The sequence below is a fragment of the Necator americanus genome, chromosome III (genome assembly GCF_031761385.1).
Source record: "Necator americanus strain Aroian chromosome III, whole genome shotgun sequence".
Taxonomy (NCBI): Eukaryota; Metazoa; Nematoda; class Chromadorea; order Rhabditida; family Ancylostomatidae; genus Necator; species Necator americanus.
This window is the reverse complement of record NC_087373.1, coordinates 20,509,515-20,528,001: the sequence shown is the minus strand read 5'-3', so window position 1 is coordinate 20,528,001 and position 18,487 is coordinate 20,509,515. Positions and strand designations below refer to the sequence as shown.

Sequence of the window (18,487 nt, the reverse complement as noted above, 5' to 3'; positions counted from 1 at the left end):
TATCAACGCCTCCAGTCATGAAAAATATCGTCAGAAAGACAACTTCGTTTAACACTGCGCAATGCCTTGAAGGCGAATGCCACTTCGAAGAGACTTACGTGCGACTAGGAAATTATCGTCAGCTGGTTTCGCGATTTTCGCCACCCTGAAGTTGTCCCGTCGTGGGTACCACACGAACGCCCCTCGGACAAGGCGTCAAGGATCAGTTTCAATGAATCTTTGTCTCCACTAACAAACGAGGGACCTTCTCAAAGACATCGACATACAACTCAAAGAAAGAACACTGTTTTGTTGTTCGTGGGATTCCCAGGGATTTCCTTGCCACCGAGTCCACAGTGGACGTAAAGACTATGTTACTCAACTCTCGGAGTTAAGTACTCGCCAGAAACGCTTGAAGAGCAACAATGTTTGTCTATTTCACGACAACGAGCGTCCTCATGTTGCGAAGTTGACCCGCCAGATATCCTGCAATAAGACTCCTTCTGTGTCCTGCTTTGAGGCATCTCCTCCGAGAGGAGAATTTCAACGATCAATCGAAATTCGAAACTGAAGTCGCTCAGTTCTTCGACTTGCCACCACCACACTTCTGGACTACGGGAAACGGAACCCTGTCGAATCGTTGGACACATGTAATAAACTATGTTGGAAGCTACATCATAGATAGAGATACAATTGGGTTTGAAATATGAGTATTTGAAATAGGAAAATTTTGATCAGCACTTTTTCTTCAACCCAAGAAATCCTCAATATCACTCTAAAATCCCCTTCTCCAGCCTAAAAAAAATGAACTGCAAGTAGGCAGTCATGACGGGGAGCGCAAAAAAGAAGAAGAGTCATTTCTTCAACTGTTTGGATTTAATTCTTCATTATGAATGTGAGTGAAAGAGGAAGTCCTTTTACCGATTTTTCTCTTTTACTCGCAAACACCTCTTTCCTAATTCGCACTGGGTTCAGTCCACAAAATGCTACGAAGTTCCATAAACAATGCAATTTTTCAAGCGTACAAGTTCTGAGAGAGAAGGATAAGGAAGAAGAATAATTGTCTGAATCAGCTTAAATCTAATTATAGAAAAAAATCCGCTTGTTTTCATTTTTAATGGAGCTTTTGAGGAGTCGAGGTCGATTATGTGATGTCACACTGGAAATGACGAAGAAGCACATCCGGCATACTTTGGTTAATAAATTCAGTGAATGCGGATTTAATGCAGTCATTCAGAGGCTTAGCTGTGACTGCATGATGGTTCGAAACTGCGCTAGAGCCAACCAGGGCTTTTATACCTTCGGGGTCGATAAATTGATACAGAAGTTGTCTTGGAGGACAAAACAGCGACTTTACCTCGGCTAGTACTCGCGTTATATTTAAAAGACTAGACCTGCGTTCGTAAACGAACGATCCTGAACTGAAATCGAACGCATAAGCGCATCCTCATAGGGAACGACCAACCCCTTGCACATTACCATTCGTCCTTTAATTCATTAGAGGCAACAACGCTGTGGAAAGTTCAAGTTACCATAAACTCGAGTCGGAACCTACAGTGTTGAAGCAAGAAAAGCACTGGAGGAGCTTTCTACGTCGCGAACAAGTTAATTTTGAAAAAGAGGCATTGAAGGTCCACCAGAAATAGAGTCCTGTTGATGGAGATACGTTTCAGATCAAAAAGAATGTGTCGCTGCCTTAATTTTGAAGAATGAAAGACGTATAGAATATCAGATTATTTGTAAGATGACCAGATGAATCGACGTCAACAGAAAATGACGAGCAGCGGGAACAAGGAACTGACTTCGCACAACAGAGCGTTCCTTTGGCTTATACGGATCAAGAATGGGTAACGGGACTGAAGGACGCATAAATGTTAGGAGATTCTTGGCAACAAAGGCACATGGAAAAAAGCGTTTGAAAATATTCTAGAAGTCTTCCATGAGAAGTTACAATTTGGGAAGATTTCTGAGGTTAAATTCTGTAAATGGGTGGAGAACTACTTATTTTCTATTTGAACTGGCTCAGGTAGGATTTTGCACAGTTAAAACAAAGAAGTAATTATGTCAGGTTTGAACAGTGTTACCGCAATGTCTGATCTCCCCCATTTCGAATCGACTTGAACCTGAACAAGTTGTAACACTGATAGGACAAGACAAAAACTTTAATAATTAGAAAATTGAAGAACTAAAGAACAAGCGATGAATTAGGGAGAATCACACAATGAGAAAGGAGTGTTAAGTGACTGGAGAAGGTAAGGGCCGTTCTTCTGTTGAGCGGAACGAAACGCAGCAACGCTGACAAACACAAACAATGGTCGTTATTGCGACGTAAACACAAAGCAACATCGCTACAGCACGGGTGCAGAAAGTAGCAATATTTATGCAAAAAGACGCTAGTACAATGGATAAAAAAGAACTACTTGTAACTACTACTTGTGTACTGTACTGTGTAAGAAACTCCAACTGTGATAGAAAAAATTCAAAATTCGAAACTCAGTTTTGCTCGTGTGAATCGGTTTTTGCTGTGCAATGCCAGCGAGAAATCAACATTTTCACCAAAGCACACGAGCACATTGTTTTTTTCAATCTGATGGAGCAAAACGATAAGAAAAAAAGAAAAATAGTCCTGTCATACTTATAGAAGTGATCAAAGGTGTTAAAAACATGCAGGAAACTCCCTATATCAAAATTGTGGATGAAACGATGCCATCTTCAGAAAAGGTCGAACATTGTAGAAAGTTGACTTGAAGGGAATTACAGATTCGTACCCCATAAAAATCTGCAAATTTCCACCAAAGTCGTTATTGCGTTTAAAATGTTTTAGGAAGGGCGTAAAAATGGTCAACCTTTGACTGGTGTAACTACGTGTTAATACGTATACCCACCCTCTTCTAAATAGTCCCGTAACTTACTGAATGCCAACTTTATTAAGAATTGCTGTCAAAACAGCACTATGAACCGATCTCAGCTCCCTCGTTTTCTTAGTTCATCTTTAGTTTTTCAGCATCTGTACTATGTAACACTAATTCTTCTTCATCCTCCTTTTATTACAGACTTCTCACGGTTTCAGCGCAAGTAAATGAATAAACTAAGCAAGATACAAAACAAAAAATGTTTATGTCCATGTAGTGAAAAAATTGGTCGGAAATCCAGCACTGGGTTCCAGATCTTCATGCAGTGGAAGTCCCATCATCTCAAAAACCGAGCTGCGCATAAACTTCCACACTCTCAGTATGCACCAAGAAAACTTTTTCAAAATGCAAGGAATTATGTGTCACAAACAATCGCTGCATGACAACCAAAGAGTTGTTTGCCATATTCTTCAGGAATATTTCTTGAGCCTGATGAAAGAACTGCTTACCGAACGGGTAAACAGTTCTGCCGTTATAAGAAAAATGAGAACTGCTCTGAGCAGCGGCTAAACTCATGTAACTCTTTAAAAATGTCCCAATAAGCAGCATCATCGCCGAAAGTTTGCATGACCTTTAATCTGAGCCTAAGGCAATTAATCGTTATGCAGTTTTGGAAATTAAAACACTCGATTCGGTTGTCAATGTGAATGTGAAAAGAAAGAGTTTCATGAAAAGAGAAGAGAAGAGAGACAAAATAGAATAAATTTTATATGTTTAAAAACGGGGTAACGTAAGACATTAAGATGAGACCAATTGAAATGAAAAGTAAATTCTTAGCCTCAACATAGAGACTGGAAAGCGTACTCCTCTCTTTTATTTGAAAACAAAACCTTCTTAAAGGCATCACCCCACGAATCTGGGGTGGTGCGGGTTTCAGGTGGAGTGTTCCTATACGGGGTCCTAGATTATGGAGAGGAGGGTGATTCCGTCCATTCCTTCCTAATTGCCTTAAAAAAAACGGCCAGGAAGATGCGGCTCATGCACAGGGCTGGCGCGCTCCAATCGAACTCGTCGCGCCGGGACGCTCGAAGTCGTATTTTGCGGCAATTAGGAAGAAATGGACGAAATCACCCTTCTGTATATAATCTACGACTCCGTATAGGCATAACTCACCTGAAACACGCACCATCCCAGATTCGTGAGGTGATGCCTTTGAGCACGCAAGTAAATCGTCAAGGAAGAATTTTTACGACCTTTGCTACTGTTATCGAATTTTGCTGATGTGAATATTCGGAGGTTCACGTTTGTCAACGAAAACTGTCACACATAACAGAAAGAATTTTCGAATCAGTCCCGTAACCGTCTGCCCGAAGTGCTGTTTTTTTTACGTGACCAGAACTGCTGCTCATGCAAAAAAGACAGCACAACAGATATACCTCCGAGATTAAATCGTTCGCGTTAGGGTCTAGTACGCCGATTACGATTGATTACGTCTACGGTACTATGAAGTTGGTGTTTCAAGGAAGTCTATCGCTAAGACAAATCCCAAAAGAGTACTAAGAATAAAAAACCTGATAAGTTTTGAACTGCTTGGAGCTAGTCAATCCTCTGGGAATGCGCGATCGAAAAGTAAAGCCGATAAAGAAGTGAGAAAGGGGGACTAAGTAAGTCTCATGCGACTGCTGCTCGAAGTCGAAAAGAGTTGCTGAGAATTCCAAGCACAGTATGAGTGCCCACACCAGCGTTTTCTAGCACAGAAATGATAGATGAGCATCAGTTATTGAAGAAATACATACAAAGGATCCAATCCAAAGCCCGCTACAAACACATAATGAGCAGTTCGCACTTTCATATGGAAATTGCCCAAATATCTGAGCTTGGATCGGCAACCTGACCAAGGTTTACACAATGATTCGCAGCAAAAAATGTACAAAATGTTTTTAATTCCGAAAACGGTGATATTTAGCCGCTGCAGCGCTCCCTCTGAGGAAGTGATGGCTCGAAAAATGGCTACTAGATTGGTGATCACAACCTTCAACAGACTTTGGATGTGTAAGGGGAAGTACAGGTAATTGAACCTCAAGAAAGATTACCAATCTTATAGAGGAAAATTTTAAGATGAAGTGGTGGAGAGTCAAGTATTACAAGGAGAATGCAACTAATTAGAATATTAATAAGTGAAACTCACTGTAGCGGTGTCTACAGAGACAGCTGAACACATTGATTTCCATATCAGACTCATTTGCCATTCACTGTTTTGAAAATGTATGATGCTACGCATCCACAACAGAAATCACAAAGGAATTCAATGCAGCAGAAATGACGAGGACAAAAAAGACAGAAACAGAAAGACGGAAATTCGTGGGACATAAGTGAGGAACAAAACAAAAAACTCCACTCTATAATCGGGTCAACGACATGAAGCATGGTGCATTTGCGTACGCGCTCGGAGCGGCGCGGTGAAGGCAGCAAAGTGCAGCTTGAGAATGCCCCCACTCCCTGAAAGAAGCTGCGTAGCCAATTGCACCGTGCTTCATGTCGTTTTGACCCTACTATAGGTAGCTTACGCAGGTTGAGCTTCCTTCATAATTTGAAACATACGATATTTTCTTTTAACATTTTAAGCAATCTTTCCACAGCGTCATGCATTTAAAGACATTGTTCCTTTTAAAAAATGTTCTTTCCTAGTTACTGGTCAATTTAACTATAAAGGAAGATGGTTTAATAACTTTGATTTGACTTTATAACTTAATTATCCTTCGACCGATATCCTCTGTTGGTTATGTAAAAAGTATATCAGAAGCTTAGAACCATATGGTTTAACTATAACTGTAAAGTAACATGTTCTGACTTCTACTGTGCTTGAGAATGGGGTCGTGCATTGCAAATGAACAAATAATGCCTCACGGATGGGATCAAAGGACTGTGGAAAATGGAAGCGAACATATTTAAATCCGGGAATATTTCGTTTATCTTAATTTCGGCACAACGGCAGCAGATTTTTTTTCCAATGTTTCATTAACATTTCTGGACTTAATTTTCGCTCTAACGACTCCTTCGTGTTCTAGAACGTTCACGCAAACATTATCACCTCATGGGGCTGCAAAGCATATCTTTAACTCCGTTAAGTTCACAACAATACATTTCTTTCAACAACAATTTTGCTCAGCGCATCGTCCCTCTTACGTCGTTTTCTCCTTTAAAGGCATCACCCACGAATCTGAGGTGGTGCAGATTTCAGGTGGAGTATTCGTATACAGGATGGGAGACTACGGAGAGGGGGGTGATTCCGTCCACTTCTTCCTAATTGCCGTAAAAAACGGCCCGGAAGATACGGCTTCATTCGTTTTGGCGCTCCATTTTGTACAAGAGGTTCGATTGGAACGCGCCAGTCTTGTGCGGCGCCGCATCTTCCGGGCCGTTTTTTAGGGCAATTAGCAAGAAATGGACGGAATCACCTCCCTCTCCGTAGTCTCCCATCCCGTATACGAATACTCCACCTGAAATCTGCACCACCTCAAATTCGTGGGGTTATGCCTTTAAAGACAGCACACGACGAATCTGACTTGTAGAGGTTCCCCAGAAGAAAGCTAGAAACGGGATTTTAATTTAACGTTTTTTTTTCGAGAAGCTTGTGCACGTGCCGCCTTCAGTCGAGCATTAAGGTGGTCTCCTCTCACAATGCCCTATTCAATTGTTCAATTTTGTTCAGTTTTTAAAACATAAGCATAGGCTGCTGAGGGGCCTGAACGTATACATAAGGGCCTCGAATCTCGTAGGAAGAAATGACGTCCCCACTTCGTTTTTTTTTTTCGAAGATTAGGGAGAGATGAGCGGAGCTACTCCGGATTCCGCAATCTACCTTTCCCCTGGGGAACCGACACCACCTCAGATTCGTGGTATGATGTCTTTAAAAGGATCAAACACTGAGAAAAAGTGTTCGTATATAAACGTAACTGTAATCCTGGTACTTGGGATGCAGGGGACTAACTACCATGATAGGAATAAGAAAGAAAAATAAAGAATTCTGGAGAGAATTCATTCCTATTTCCTGGGCATGGAGAAATATGTAGGAGTCGCCTCACTTCGGCACGTTTTTGTCCCTCTTTGAAACAACACATGTACACTGTCCAGGAAAAATTTTGTAAATTAAATTGTTAAAATTGGGATTAGCTAAGATTTGTAGAACAAACTGGGAGCTGCTCATTCTCTCTGACGTACACGAGGAACAGCTGGGAGCACATGCATATCACGTGCGGGAACTACTGCCAAGGAGACATTTTCTACAACATTCACAGAAACAACAACAACAAAGCCTTGGTTTGCAATTTTAACCAAAATCGAATTGTTCCATACCTCTTCATCTGGGCCAGTGGAAATTATGATATTGAGAAGAATATGCGAGGACATATAATCATAAGAAGTCAACTGAGCTGAATTTGAATAAGGACTGCGATAAATATTAATATCATAATTTCCACTGGACTACATTGAACATTCAGATATTTTTAATAGCCGAAAACTTCCCTCTTGAGTAGTAAGTTTTAATTCGCTTCAGGAGTCACAAGAATCACCCACTGATTGCTGTTATTCTCCGTAAACGCTGACTAATGCCTGCTAAGATGTTCTCCATATGAAGTCACACATAGAATTCCCAAACATTCACAGAAATTAGAAAACTGATTTGTTTCATATGAAGTCACACATAGAATTCCCAAAAATTCACAGAAATTAGAAAACTGATTTGTTTTCAGGTTCGCAGTGTATGCCAGGGATTTATGATAGGTGAGCGCTACATTTTGAAATGTACTGGCAGTAGAATTCAAATTCTGATTTCGAATGATGATGATGTCATGAAAGAAATGATGAAAGTCATATCCGAACACCCTGATCACCTTGACTCTGTTGTCCGTTGCTTTACTCGAGGAGACAGAAATACTTCAATTGAACTTTAACATCCAAATATCTTAGAAAAATGTTAGGATTCGGCTTCCTTTTTGTTGGATACTGGCGACCTCATCGGAGCAGTTATTGCACTTAACAGAATCCCCTAGGCAATTGCGAGTCCTGTGTTATTTGAACCTGTTGAGAAAGACGTGAATTTTCAAACTGCACACCGACTACATACTATGAAATACTAGGAGGACCTTCCCTTTAAAATTTCCCTGAATACTGAATTAAAAAAAGCTGTCAGAACAATTCATTTTGGACCTCAGTGCCCCAGCAGATCTCGTGAAATCTCGACTTTTCGTGAGCACTTTCTTCCCCGACTTGATCAAAAACAAGGGTTGGCGTGGCTTGGATTGATTCAATCATCACAATTACGCATAGCAACGGGTTGTGACGATGACGTCCAGTGAGGTACGAGCCAGAAGCTTGAGAAGATAATATTGCAAAGTCCAGTGATGCGGTGGTCAGTGTACGAATGTCAATTCTTCGTTGCATTATCAAAAGGAAAATGGCAGCCACGAGTGGCAACGAAGAAAAAGTAGAAAGAGACTGGTCAAGATTTCAATTTGTTAACACCTGGATCAAATTAAATGAAGGAAATCAAAGTGACACATCTATCAGTGCTGAAGAAATATACATCGGTTAGAACGGCGTGCAGTTGTTGATACGTGTACGTCAGTTAGATCTAATCGACGGAATGACGCCCCTGACATTCCCGCAAAACAGTGGATTGCGTCAGCCCAGAGAACTTCGCATCATCATCGTAAATAGAGCGAGGATCGCGTCAGCCTATAAGCCAGTCTTTGTGCTTTCAGGGAAGAAAATGTGGCAGATAGCAACAATTACCCTCAGATGGGATAGTAGCCGGATGCCCTCCCATGGCTGCGACATACCAGAAACAAGTATTTGTGATACGGCAGAGTAACGTCTAACAAATGAAATCACCTGAACCTAGAAAGACACTTTCGGCGTCTACGGGCATCTCACGGCCCTGAATCAGCAACACAAAAGTTTTTTTGTAACTTATTTTGGTCGCTATGTGTGTACTTTTCCCAAACTCGAATGTCCGCATCTATTCAGGTTTCAGACTTGGCATATAAATAATAGTAAGAAAATAAGTGGTTTCAAAAAATAAGGAAGTTATTTTCAGTCGCAGAAACGTGTTGCAAAATTTTGCCGTATGAAATCAGCTGACTAATATCAACCAAATGTTGAAGTTCGCAAAAATGACGTCACTTTCTGATGCCCTTAAAAAACGTCATCTGCAATTAGAATATAATTGAAGCAGAAATAGAAAGAAAATTTTACAGTGGCGGACAAATGTTTGGCTTCTTCCTCGTTTAGTTTTTGCTCTGATCTTTCATTTTCTGTTGCTTAAATCCACTAAATGTAGTCGAACGTGATGTATGACATGCAACTCCGTCTAAGAAATGCGAAAATTGCGGAATCAAAATATGCGCTTCTAGACTTATTAAATTGCAACTGTTGCCATTTGTCATATTTTACGCTTTCTTAACAAATTTCTTCCTTTTAGACATGTGTAAAAAGCAAAAGGTTGCTCCAAATATGCAAGACCAATGCATTTTTTTAGGAAGAGAACCTTGAGAACAGAATACAGCAGTAGTCGTGTCAATCGAAATAAAAACATTGAGACCGGATGGGTATAAGACGCAAAGACGCTGTAATCATGAAAACACTGGCGTGGGCGTCTAAAGGTCATCCACAACTAGAGCACGTGATCCAAGTGTGAGACGACACGACGATCGAGTGAGAAGGAGACCGAGAAGGTAAATGGGACCGCAGAATGCGTTTACGTCAAGTGAACAACTTGCCTTCCCGAGAAGTGTAGGTGTGAGTGTGAGGTTACAGTTTGCTGTAGTCCGGAATCATTTCGTATTTCGTCAGTTCCATGAATTTCTTCGATGAGCCCTTTTTGGCGACGCTCAAAGATTTCTCCATTTCTCCTATGCGCTGTCTTCAAAAGAAATCGGAGAACTAAAGGAATGTACAGGAAAACAAGTTGATCTCTAGAACAATGATATCTAAGAAACAGCAAGTCGACAAAAACAATAAGTCGCATTGTTTTGTTTTCATTTCCGCATCCCAAACATCTCAATCAATAATTGTAATTATTGGAATCCTGATACAGTACACGATTACATCGTACAAAACGTACATTGGTTTATGATCATCGCTGGTAAAGATCATAGCATTATGTGGACGTCGCATATTATTGCTTAAAACGTTCTAAGAATTGATTTCTTGCAAATATTGTGCAATAAAATCCAAGATTCAGAATGATCGAATTCTAAAAAAGGACGAAATGATGAATGTTGCTATTTAATATGACTGCTTCAGTTCACTTCTCAGGCTAGCTGACTGTTCCTGTACTCCTGAGAATCGGTGAGCACTCGGTTTATTTCACTTTGCAGAAATATTATTGTGGCAAAGGTTATCCTTCCAAGTGTATAGCATAGATTATTTCCCGTGTATGTTTTAGCAAACAACGATTAGTTTCCTCCTGTAAATAAGCAACGAAAAATGAGCGAAACACAAGTGGAGCATACGAAGCAAGCCCAAAATAAGGACAAAGGATTGTCATTCAAGTACCATCTTTGCATTCGAATCAATTCCGACAGTAATAGCCTGCTGGCATGGTTTCATGGATATCAACGCGTTGAGTTCATCATAAAAAGCGTCCTTGTTATGGTCTTCAGCGGTCTCCGTAGGTGCGTGAGCACTTACGACCCAGAGTTTGTGTCCTCTGCGATTCCGCAGTCGTACAAAGGCGCTTTTTGACGACAGATTTGAGTTGAGTTAGAGTTCGTTGAGACAAATTTCTCTACCAGGTAATTGTAGTCATTCCTCACAGCTATCGCTCAGCATCCTACCTTCTTTTCATCAGCATCGCCACAGTGGATGGTATAATCTACGATGTTTATGAAGGTTCGGTCTCTGATGCGTGTTTCCTGCAGTGCAGTAAGCGACGCAGACATCGCAGCAGTCTGGACAGAGCGGTTGTTGGAGTTCGCTCTACAGTGATCGACGTTTCAGCGTTACCAAACGTATGTTTCTAGCCAAAGACACCAAGTTCTCTCTAGGGATTTGACCTATGAGAGTATGAGCTTTGGAAGTGTGCTGGTAACAGCAGCCTTTTGCACTGTTTGCTTTTCTTACCAGATTTTCACTCGCCAAGATTGCTGATCTCACAACGTTCGCAACCGTAAGATGGAATTGAGGCTCAAAAGTTGGACGAAGGACAGCAACAAACAAAGAAACGTAACAGAATTTTCCTTGTAGCGAACGGTATAAAGCTATATAACAAAGCGTGATACTTGAAGACCGCCTATTCAAGAGCAGTGCATAAACATCTTCGTCAACTTAATAACGAGAGAACACTTAGATTCTTGGCACTGAGTTAACTGCCTGGCTAAAAGAATGCTGAGGTTGGGAACTTCACGTTTGCTTTCTGTGCCAGTATTTCGATCGCCGAGACGTTCAGTATTCGTCGTGTGTATGGCCTGATGTTTTTCTCTGCTGTAAGTTTCATTTCATACTTTCAATATGAAGGTAGCATATAACGACGTGGTGTGGAACGCACAGCGGAAGCGTAGAGTTCGGAATGTAGATTGCCGAACCCAGCATTTAGCCTGGTTCCACTCATCTTTCCCTAATCGTCGTAAAAAAACGGTGTGGGAATCGTTTTAGTTCCTACGTTAAAAGGTGCATCTATGTACACGTTCCGGACCTCGCAGCAGGCTATTCATTGGTTTCACTTGAACAGGCTGCCGAAAAAACATAACTGATCTTCAACCGCTGGCATTTGGATGCGGCGCGTGCATAGGTGTGACGCGTTGCATCTGAAATCGCCATGAAAAAGTCGTCTTCTACGACTTCTAGGGAAAGATGGGCGGAACCACACTGGATTCGGCAATCTGCTACCGGAACTTTACGTTTTCGCTGTGGGTTCCACACTACGTCAAAATCGCGATATGCTGCCTTTAAGGAAGAAATTAGTAACTGATCCTTAGTATGAAGTAATTGAATACTATAACATTTATTGTTGGAATAGTTCTATGCGAATGTATAGTATTCACTCAACGGGCCCGAGAAGTAGTCTAGTCCACCAGCGCCGTAAACGCTGCTTCGACCGAACCGTAAGAAATCCTGCAATATTCCACAGATGCAATTAACAATCCATAAAGCATACCAATAATCAGTTGTCCGCGATTTTCACGCAGAAAAGAGGCTTCATCCTACCATCACTGGTTGACTTCCGTAAGGCATCTGAACAAAATGAGAAGACCACTCAGAAGTTTTGCATCAGAAATATTTGAAATCTTAAGAACATAGAAACACTAGGCTGCTTATTTTTCCTTACACACATCCACACTCACAATTCCCTAGTTTCTTAATCACACATTGATGATCATACATCGAGCAAAAACTGATCAGTTGTCTTAATGACCGCAAATGTTGTTGAGTTGTTCTTTGGGTCTCAGTCCCCAGCTTTCCTAGGGAATTGTGTCCTTCCCAGAAAGATGGAATACTGTGATAGACACTGGTGAGTCAATCGATAGATGATCATCAATGCATGAGTAAGAAACTGTAAATTAAATTGTAGCATATACGCGTGTATAAAGGAATAACTAGACAATATCTAGGCACTATGCATATAAACATACCTCCACTTGAGGATTCTTGATCATAGGAATCTCTAATAAGTATCTTTTCAAGCTAGAACGTAGCATCACAGGAGTAAATAAGGATATATTGAATACGAATTCCCAGTTCAATCATTCTCCAAGTTGAGTGGACGGGAATTGTGCTACGTCCAAGTACATACTAGCGTCGCACATACATGTCGCTTGGGATGCGTGGCGGACCTTTCCTGTGCTGCGATAGCTGGCTGCCTTGCGGATGGATGCAGTCTAGACGAGAATTTTCGAGGTCCACAAATCCATCCAGTTTGGGATCATCCGATCGCTCGAGAAATGTGTTCTTTTCAAGTATGGAAGTGAAATGTAGAGGACACGGAAGCAACGCTTTTGTGAAAACAAAAAGTTTTCTCCATTTTTGACCACTGGGGAAGTATCACTAATTTTCACAGTTTGCTAATTACGATGTTGCGCTTCAAAGAGAGGAGAAACTTTTTAAGGAGTTATCAGAGCTGAGACATTTATTATAGGTCGCTGACAGCTGGTCAAAGATTGGATTGAAAAGTAGACGGCTGCGGAACTGCGTATCTGATCTTGACAAATCCAAACCCTCCCCAAAAATAGTGCCAGGAATTTTGATGACAACAAATAGTTCTCTGAGAAATTCAGTGACGAGTATCTTCTGGGTAGAAGTATACTTAAATTGCCAATGTGGCGCTTCCGCCAAGTTCTCAGAATCACAGAACCCTCCAATACATAGATGAGAGGAATACTGAAGTGCTAACATCGAATACTTCATGGATATGTAACTGTCATTCCAATTCAGAAAAACATGCTTCTTTGTTTACCCACCACTGTTTTTTTAATTGAATAACTGACTTTGTTACTGTAATATACTTTTAGCGCTCGGTGGAGGTGCAAAACCAATTTTCAGGTCAACTACCTAACTATGGATGCCTATTGATGAAACTGCCACTATTTGCCTTCTTCAGGATTATCCCATTGTTCAAACACTGCGTCATTTCTCAAATAAGCAGTGAAAATGTGTCACCCTAAGGGTAGGTCGATTAGTGAAGAAGAAAAAGTAGAAAACTTCTGCTGAATATTTCAATTCCCTTTCTGGAATCATTATACGTCTGCTCTTTCTAGCGAGAATTCCATTAGGGCATGACTCCAGTTCTATCCTAAAATGAACCGCAAGGATGAACGTCTCTCGATAACGCGGAAACTTGCACCACATCCCGGATGCTTTTCTGATCCGAATGAGACTTTTGAACTATTCGCTCTCGTTATTGATCAGTCAGTCAGCGGTCCGATCTAGGCTAGGCGCCTCCGATCCAAGATGAACATTCAGTGTAGTCGCTAAGTTGGTGGTTGAAAAAGTATGCATAGCGTTTTTCTGTGTAGTTATGGTGCGATTTGCTCGTTCAAAGTGTGGATTGAATCGCTCACTTCAGGCTCTGAGGAAGGCGATTTTGCAGAAACGTTAGCCCATTAAATAATTTGACAACCTTTGTACAGCTGATTAAAAATCAACACGACATCTTACTATGTCGAGGTTATTTGGAAATAGAACTTTTTTGGTTCTTCTGTCACTGCGCTCTTTCACAAGTAGCATAAGATGACAGTTTGTCTTCCATTTGGTATTTTACGCCCTATTTAAGTTGGAAATATCACCTGTTTCCCGTATGCTGGTGTAGCCGATCTCCCAGTTCGGTACAGTGCACCCCGTATTCCAAACACCGACGAAGTTGTTGCCAGCACTGAAATAATTATTGCACTGAAGTTTTTTATTTCTTTTCTGAAAACTAAGGCAATCATATTTGAGCTCCCTGGATTCTAAAGTGCTTAATTAAGTGCGTAATGGCTTAATGGAGTACCGAAGTTGACGTGATCAAACTGGGACTGAGATCTTTGGCCTGATCTATTTCTTATCCAGTCTTACCCGCAATTTGCGTCTATTAAGGCAAGAAGTCAGCTTTTAAATATTTTTGCCGTAATTTCGTTAAAAAAAATCTGTTAATTAGCAGAAAAGCGAAGAATTTTAACTTTACACCTGAGAAGAAAAAGTTGTTTTCTTGTTGGAAAAAAAGTAGAGAAAGTAGTATTCTACATTTAAACCACTGGGAAATGGAACTGGGAAACATTTTTTCTGTCTCTGTTAAGCGTTCTAGTACTCTAAAAATTTGTAGAACCGTCTTTTCAATTTTTTTTTTTGCATTGGAACATTCTTTCAAATGTCAGGAATAAACATAATTGTCTCAGTTGTTTTGCTTGTTAAGAATCATACTACTAAGGTTATCAAAGAATGTATGTTTTAGACCAACCTGCTAACACATAGATAAAAGCACGCATGCTTGGAGCGTGTTAGAAGGAGCAGGTGCCGTTTTATACTCCTTTTCAAATAATTTCGAAAACTATTAATTTTATACCAATCCAAAATTTGGAAATAAAAGTCAAATTTGTTGTTTATGACCTTCCAAATGACCTCACAAGAAATGAAATACGTATGTTGATTGATGTGAAATTAATTTTAAGGCTTAAGAAGAGATTAGCAGGGAAATATTGGCGCTGGCGTGACTATTTTCAACTGCCATGCAATGTACGAAAACAGCCAACAATCAACAGTGTGAAATGACGTTAGCTGCCTTGTGCTATTTGCTACAGAAACTTCTCCTACTTCTTTCACTCAAAACAGGGTGCATGAAGAGCGTCTGTAAAACTATGTCTGTAGGTTATGGATACATCTGGGATCGTCTTTAGTCCAATATCGTTGAGCAACATAGAGTTAGGTGGTTCGATAATTGCTAATGGCGTGTTTTTCTTCATTAGATTGGGAACTACCCGTAAGACTTTTGAGGGGACTCTTCTACACTTCATTTTCTAGAGAGTGATGACGGTGAGAGGTAGAAGAGTTGGATAACATTATCGCATATGTCTTTCCTACGTGGATGGACGAGGCGACTCATCATGTCATGATTTATCAAAAGATGAATGTACATGCTGTTTAGATAGCTTCTACGATTTGCACACATCTCCCCTATCCAACGTTTCCTTGTTTGTTAATTCAGGAACTCTAAAGAACTGTGTTGTTCAGAGTGATCTGAATAATATAATACCACACCTTTCGTTAGACATTAGGACGAGAGTAACTTAGTAGCAACGAAATTCACAAATATGAGCAAAATGGGAACTAACTAGCTATGTATTCGGCTGCTCTGTTCACCGCGGTGCAGGCCACAAGTGGGGTCGGCAACCATGGCAGGCCATGCCTTATGCAGGGCCATTCCAAGGATTGAACAGGAAGTAAATGGCCTTGAGTACAGCATTTCAAACTTCTGAAAATACGTTGGTCGTTTGTTGTCTCCACTGTAATAATAGAGGCAAGCCACCCACAAAACCACAATTTCATTACTCTTAAAATTTCGAACATTTCTGCTCATCTCCGTGCAGGGAGATACCGTTACATTCCGTCCTATTTAAAATGTTCAAAGAAGGCAAACACTGTTCTTCAATAACTAACGTGTTACGAAACTATCCTCAATTAGACTTTAGGACTTGGTCATGCCTCCAACAAATCTCAAGAAGCAATTACTTCGAAACAGAGTGTGTTATCGCTTCTATCTCACTCCAGACTGTGAAATATGCCCATTCGGCAAGGTAGGCGACTGCAAACCAAATTAGATAGACTATAATCTCTATTATAGTCTATCTAATCTGGAGCAAAACATGTGGGGACCAATACATCGGCGAAACAGAGCGACCGCTTGCTATTGGCTCTGTATGAGGATCTCTGCGGGTATCTAATCTGGGGCAAAACATGTGGGGACCAATACATCGGCGAAACAGAGCGACCGCTTGCTATTGGCTCTGTATGAGGATCTCTGCGGGTTTTGATCTACGGGGTCTAATCCGGATTGCATCCGAATTAGTGTTAGCGGAGCGATTCCACCGCGCAGATGTCCGCTAACATCGCGGCAACGCGGCCACTGTGGCAGGCGCAACGACTTGGGCCCTTTTGCGGGTGTAATATCTTGACAAAAAACATCGGAGCAAAAAAATCATTTTAATTTTAAATAAATACCATTGGTTTACAGGATGAACATCGCGTGCTTCACCCTATTTGCAATGTTGTGCCTGACACTGACACTTTCAGAATTTTCATCTCACATTCGCTATTCCCTCCACAACGGTTTACTCCCTCATAATTACGTGGAGGTGGTCCTGGGCGTGGAATTACGTTGCACAGAGAAGGTATTTCCTCCGGCAGAGTTTCTTAGGTCGAGGAAAGCCAACCTCGTTGCAGATGCATAGTTGGAAAGAGTCTTCTTCCCACTACAGCATATGCATTGCTTCAGTGCTCTGCACACTGGGTCCTGCCGTCTCAGACGTCGAACGGTGTGGCGATCGGTGAGAGGTGATCAAATCTCAGGTTGCTCAGGACGTCTTTGATTCTGGACCAAGACACGTGGGGAACTTTCCATGGAGACCCTCTCAGACTTCGTACTTGCAACGCGGAAGCAGTACAAGAAGGCGCTGATCTATATGCTCTTCTCAAAGCTGCAGAGCGCATCAAATTCTACGTGATTTCTCTGCAAGAGACCAAGAGCAGAAGGAACGCCGTGTGAGAGATGAATGACGGTACTCTCGTCATTCGCGGAGAAGAGGTTCCATCACAAAATATAGGCGGTGTTGGTTTGGTTGTGCACCCATCTGTCATACATCTTTTCGATTCTCACGAGTTCCTGTCACCTCATCTGGTTATTCTTCGCCTCCGCGCCTTACGCCAGAAACCCATTAGCGTCAACTGCTACTCACCAACATCAGCAGCTGAATGAAATTTGACGCGTTTTATGAGGAGTTGGAGGAAACTATCTGCAACGAGAAGTCCTTCTACAAACTCGTTGTCGGAGACTTCAATGCAGAACTACCCAAACCTAGGAAAGACCACAGAAAAGGAAAACAGCATCAGAACATTCGGATATGGACAGACACTGCTTTCACGTCTAAGAATCTACTTACTACTCAAGGAGCCCATGAAAGATGTCCTCTGAAGTTTGAGCAATGCACGCAATAGTCTTCCTCCGACTTAAGAAGAATGTACCGTCTTCACGACAATATATATTGAAAGTCAAAATTCATAAGTCACGTTATGAGGATAATCGACGCCAGCTGAGATTCCAGTTAGATACGGTTCAAGGACCTCGTCAACTTTCTCGCTCACTAAATTCGCGGGTGCCTCTTATGTTGAGTCCGAGAGAAATGAACTACTGGAAAAGATGATGGGACCCAAAAATCTGATTGTCTTACTAAAAATGATCGTTTGCACATCTCAGCGCGAACTTGTCAACAGCTCTCTCGGCGTTTGAACTATGCCTAGTAATCAGTACATGAAATCTTCCACGTTCTAAAACAATAATGGAAATTGATTGTTGCGGAAACGGAATGAAACTCTCTACAAAACTACGTTCTACTAGATAAAAAAAAGTCCAGTGGAACAACAATGTTGCCAGGGGGTTTGTTACAGTTCCCCATAGTATGCTAGATCAGCGAATATGAGGTATAGAATTCTTAAGAAGTAGAGGTCAACGATAACACTATAGCAAGGTCAGTTAAACGTATTCATCCTGAATTCCCTGCATTTCTTAAGCAGCGAGCATAGTTCGTGAATGTGCAAGCTCGCAGTCACTTCCCAACTCACTAGTAGAAACTATTTCAGTTCAGATATTAGATTCTTGAAGGGCAAAACGCTTTCTTTCTCTGCTTACCTTATTCTAGGCAGAATTAAGCGAGATCTCCCCGCATAGCGCACATAAAGAACAAATCTTTAAAACCTTTGAGAAGATGGAAGCGTGGTTTTCAAGACGGAATGTCCTTACTGTTATTATGAAGATAAGTGCAATAAATTTGTTTTCGAAGCAACGTGGAATTTCGCACTTGAAGCAATTCATTCCCTGTTAACCCTTGAACCGCCATTAAAATGAGGTCACGGCGCTACGTCGCCATTTCCGTTAAGTTTGTTAATGATTAGGGGCTACCAAGAAAGTG

At 41.2% G+C, this 18,487-nt stretch overlaps 3 protein-coding genes across 4 annotated transcripts; 2 read left to right on the top strand and 1 right to left on the bottom strand.

Moving 5' to 3' along the window:
* Window positions 1-11,855: 11,855 nt before the first annotated feature.
* On the bottom strand, window positions 11,856-15,882 carry RB195_010265 (uncharacterized protein; the record flags this gene model as incomplete). Of its 2 annotated transcripts, XM_064191185.1 has the most annotated exons (5): window positions 11,856-11,948; window positions 12,042-12,068; window positions 14,117-14,202; window positions 15,638-15,777; window positions 15,836-15,882. In XM_064191185.1, the coding sequence occupies 5 exons, from the start codon at window positions 15,880-15,882 to the stop codon at window positions 11,856-11,858; spliced, it is 393 nt and encodes a 130-aa protein (XP_064048768.1). The 2 variants fall into 2 exon arrangements, with proteins under 2 accessions (XP_064048768.1, XP_064048769.1); XM_064191186.1 differs by lacking the exons at window positions 15,638-15,777; window positions 15,836-15,882 and adding an exon at window positions 14,767-14,794.
* A 1,188-nt stretch (window positions 15,883-17,070) lies between these two features.
* Window positions 17,071-17,277, top strand: RB195_010264 (uncharacterized protein; the record flags this gene model as incomplete). Its single annotated transcript, XM_064191184.1, has 1 exon — window positions 17,071-17,277. The coding sequence occupies one exon, from the start codon at window positions 17,071-17,073 to the stop codon at window positions 17,275-17,277; it is 207 nt and encodes a 68-aa protein (XP_064048767.1).
* On the top strand, window positions 17,274-17,516 carry RB195_010263 (uncharacterized protein; the record flags this gene model as incomplete). The annotated part of the gene is made up of 1 exon (XM_064191183.1): window positions 17,274-17,516. One exon carries the CDS (start codon window positions 17,274-17,276, stop codon window positions 17,514-17,516), a length of 243 nt encoding a protein of 80 aa, XP_064048766.1.
* Window positions 17,517-18,487: the final 971 nt, after the last annotated feature.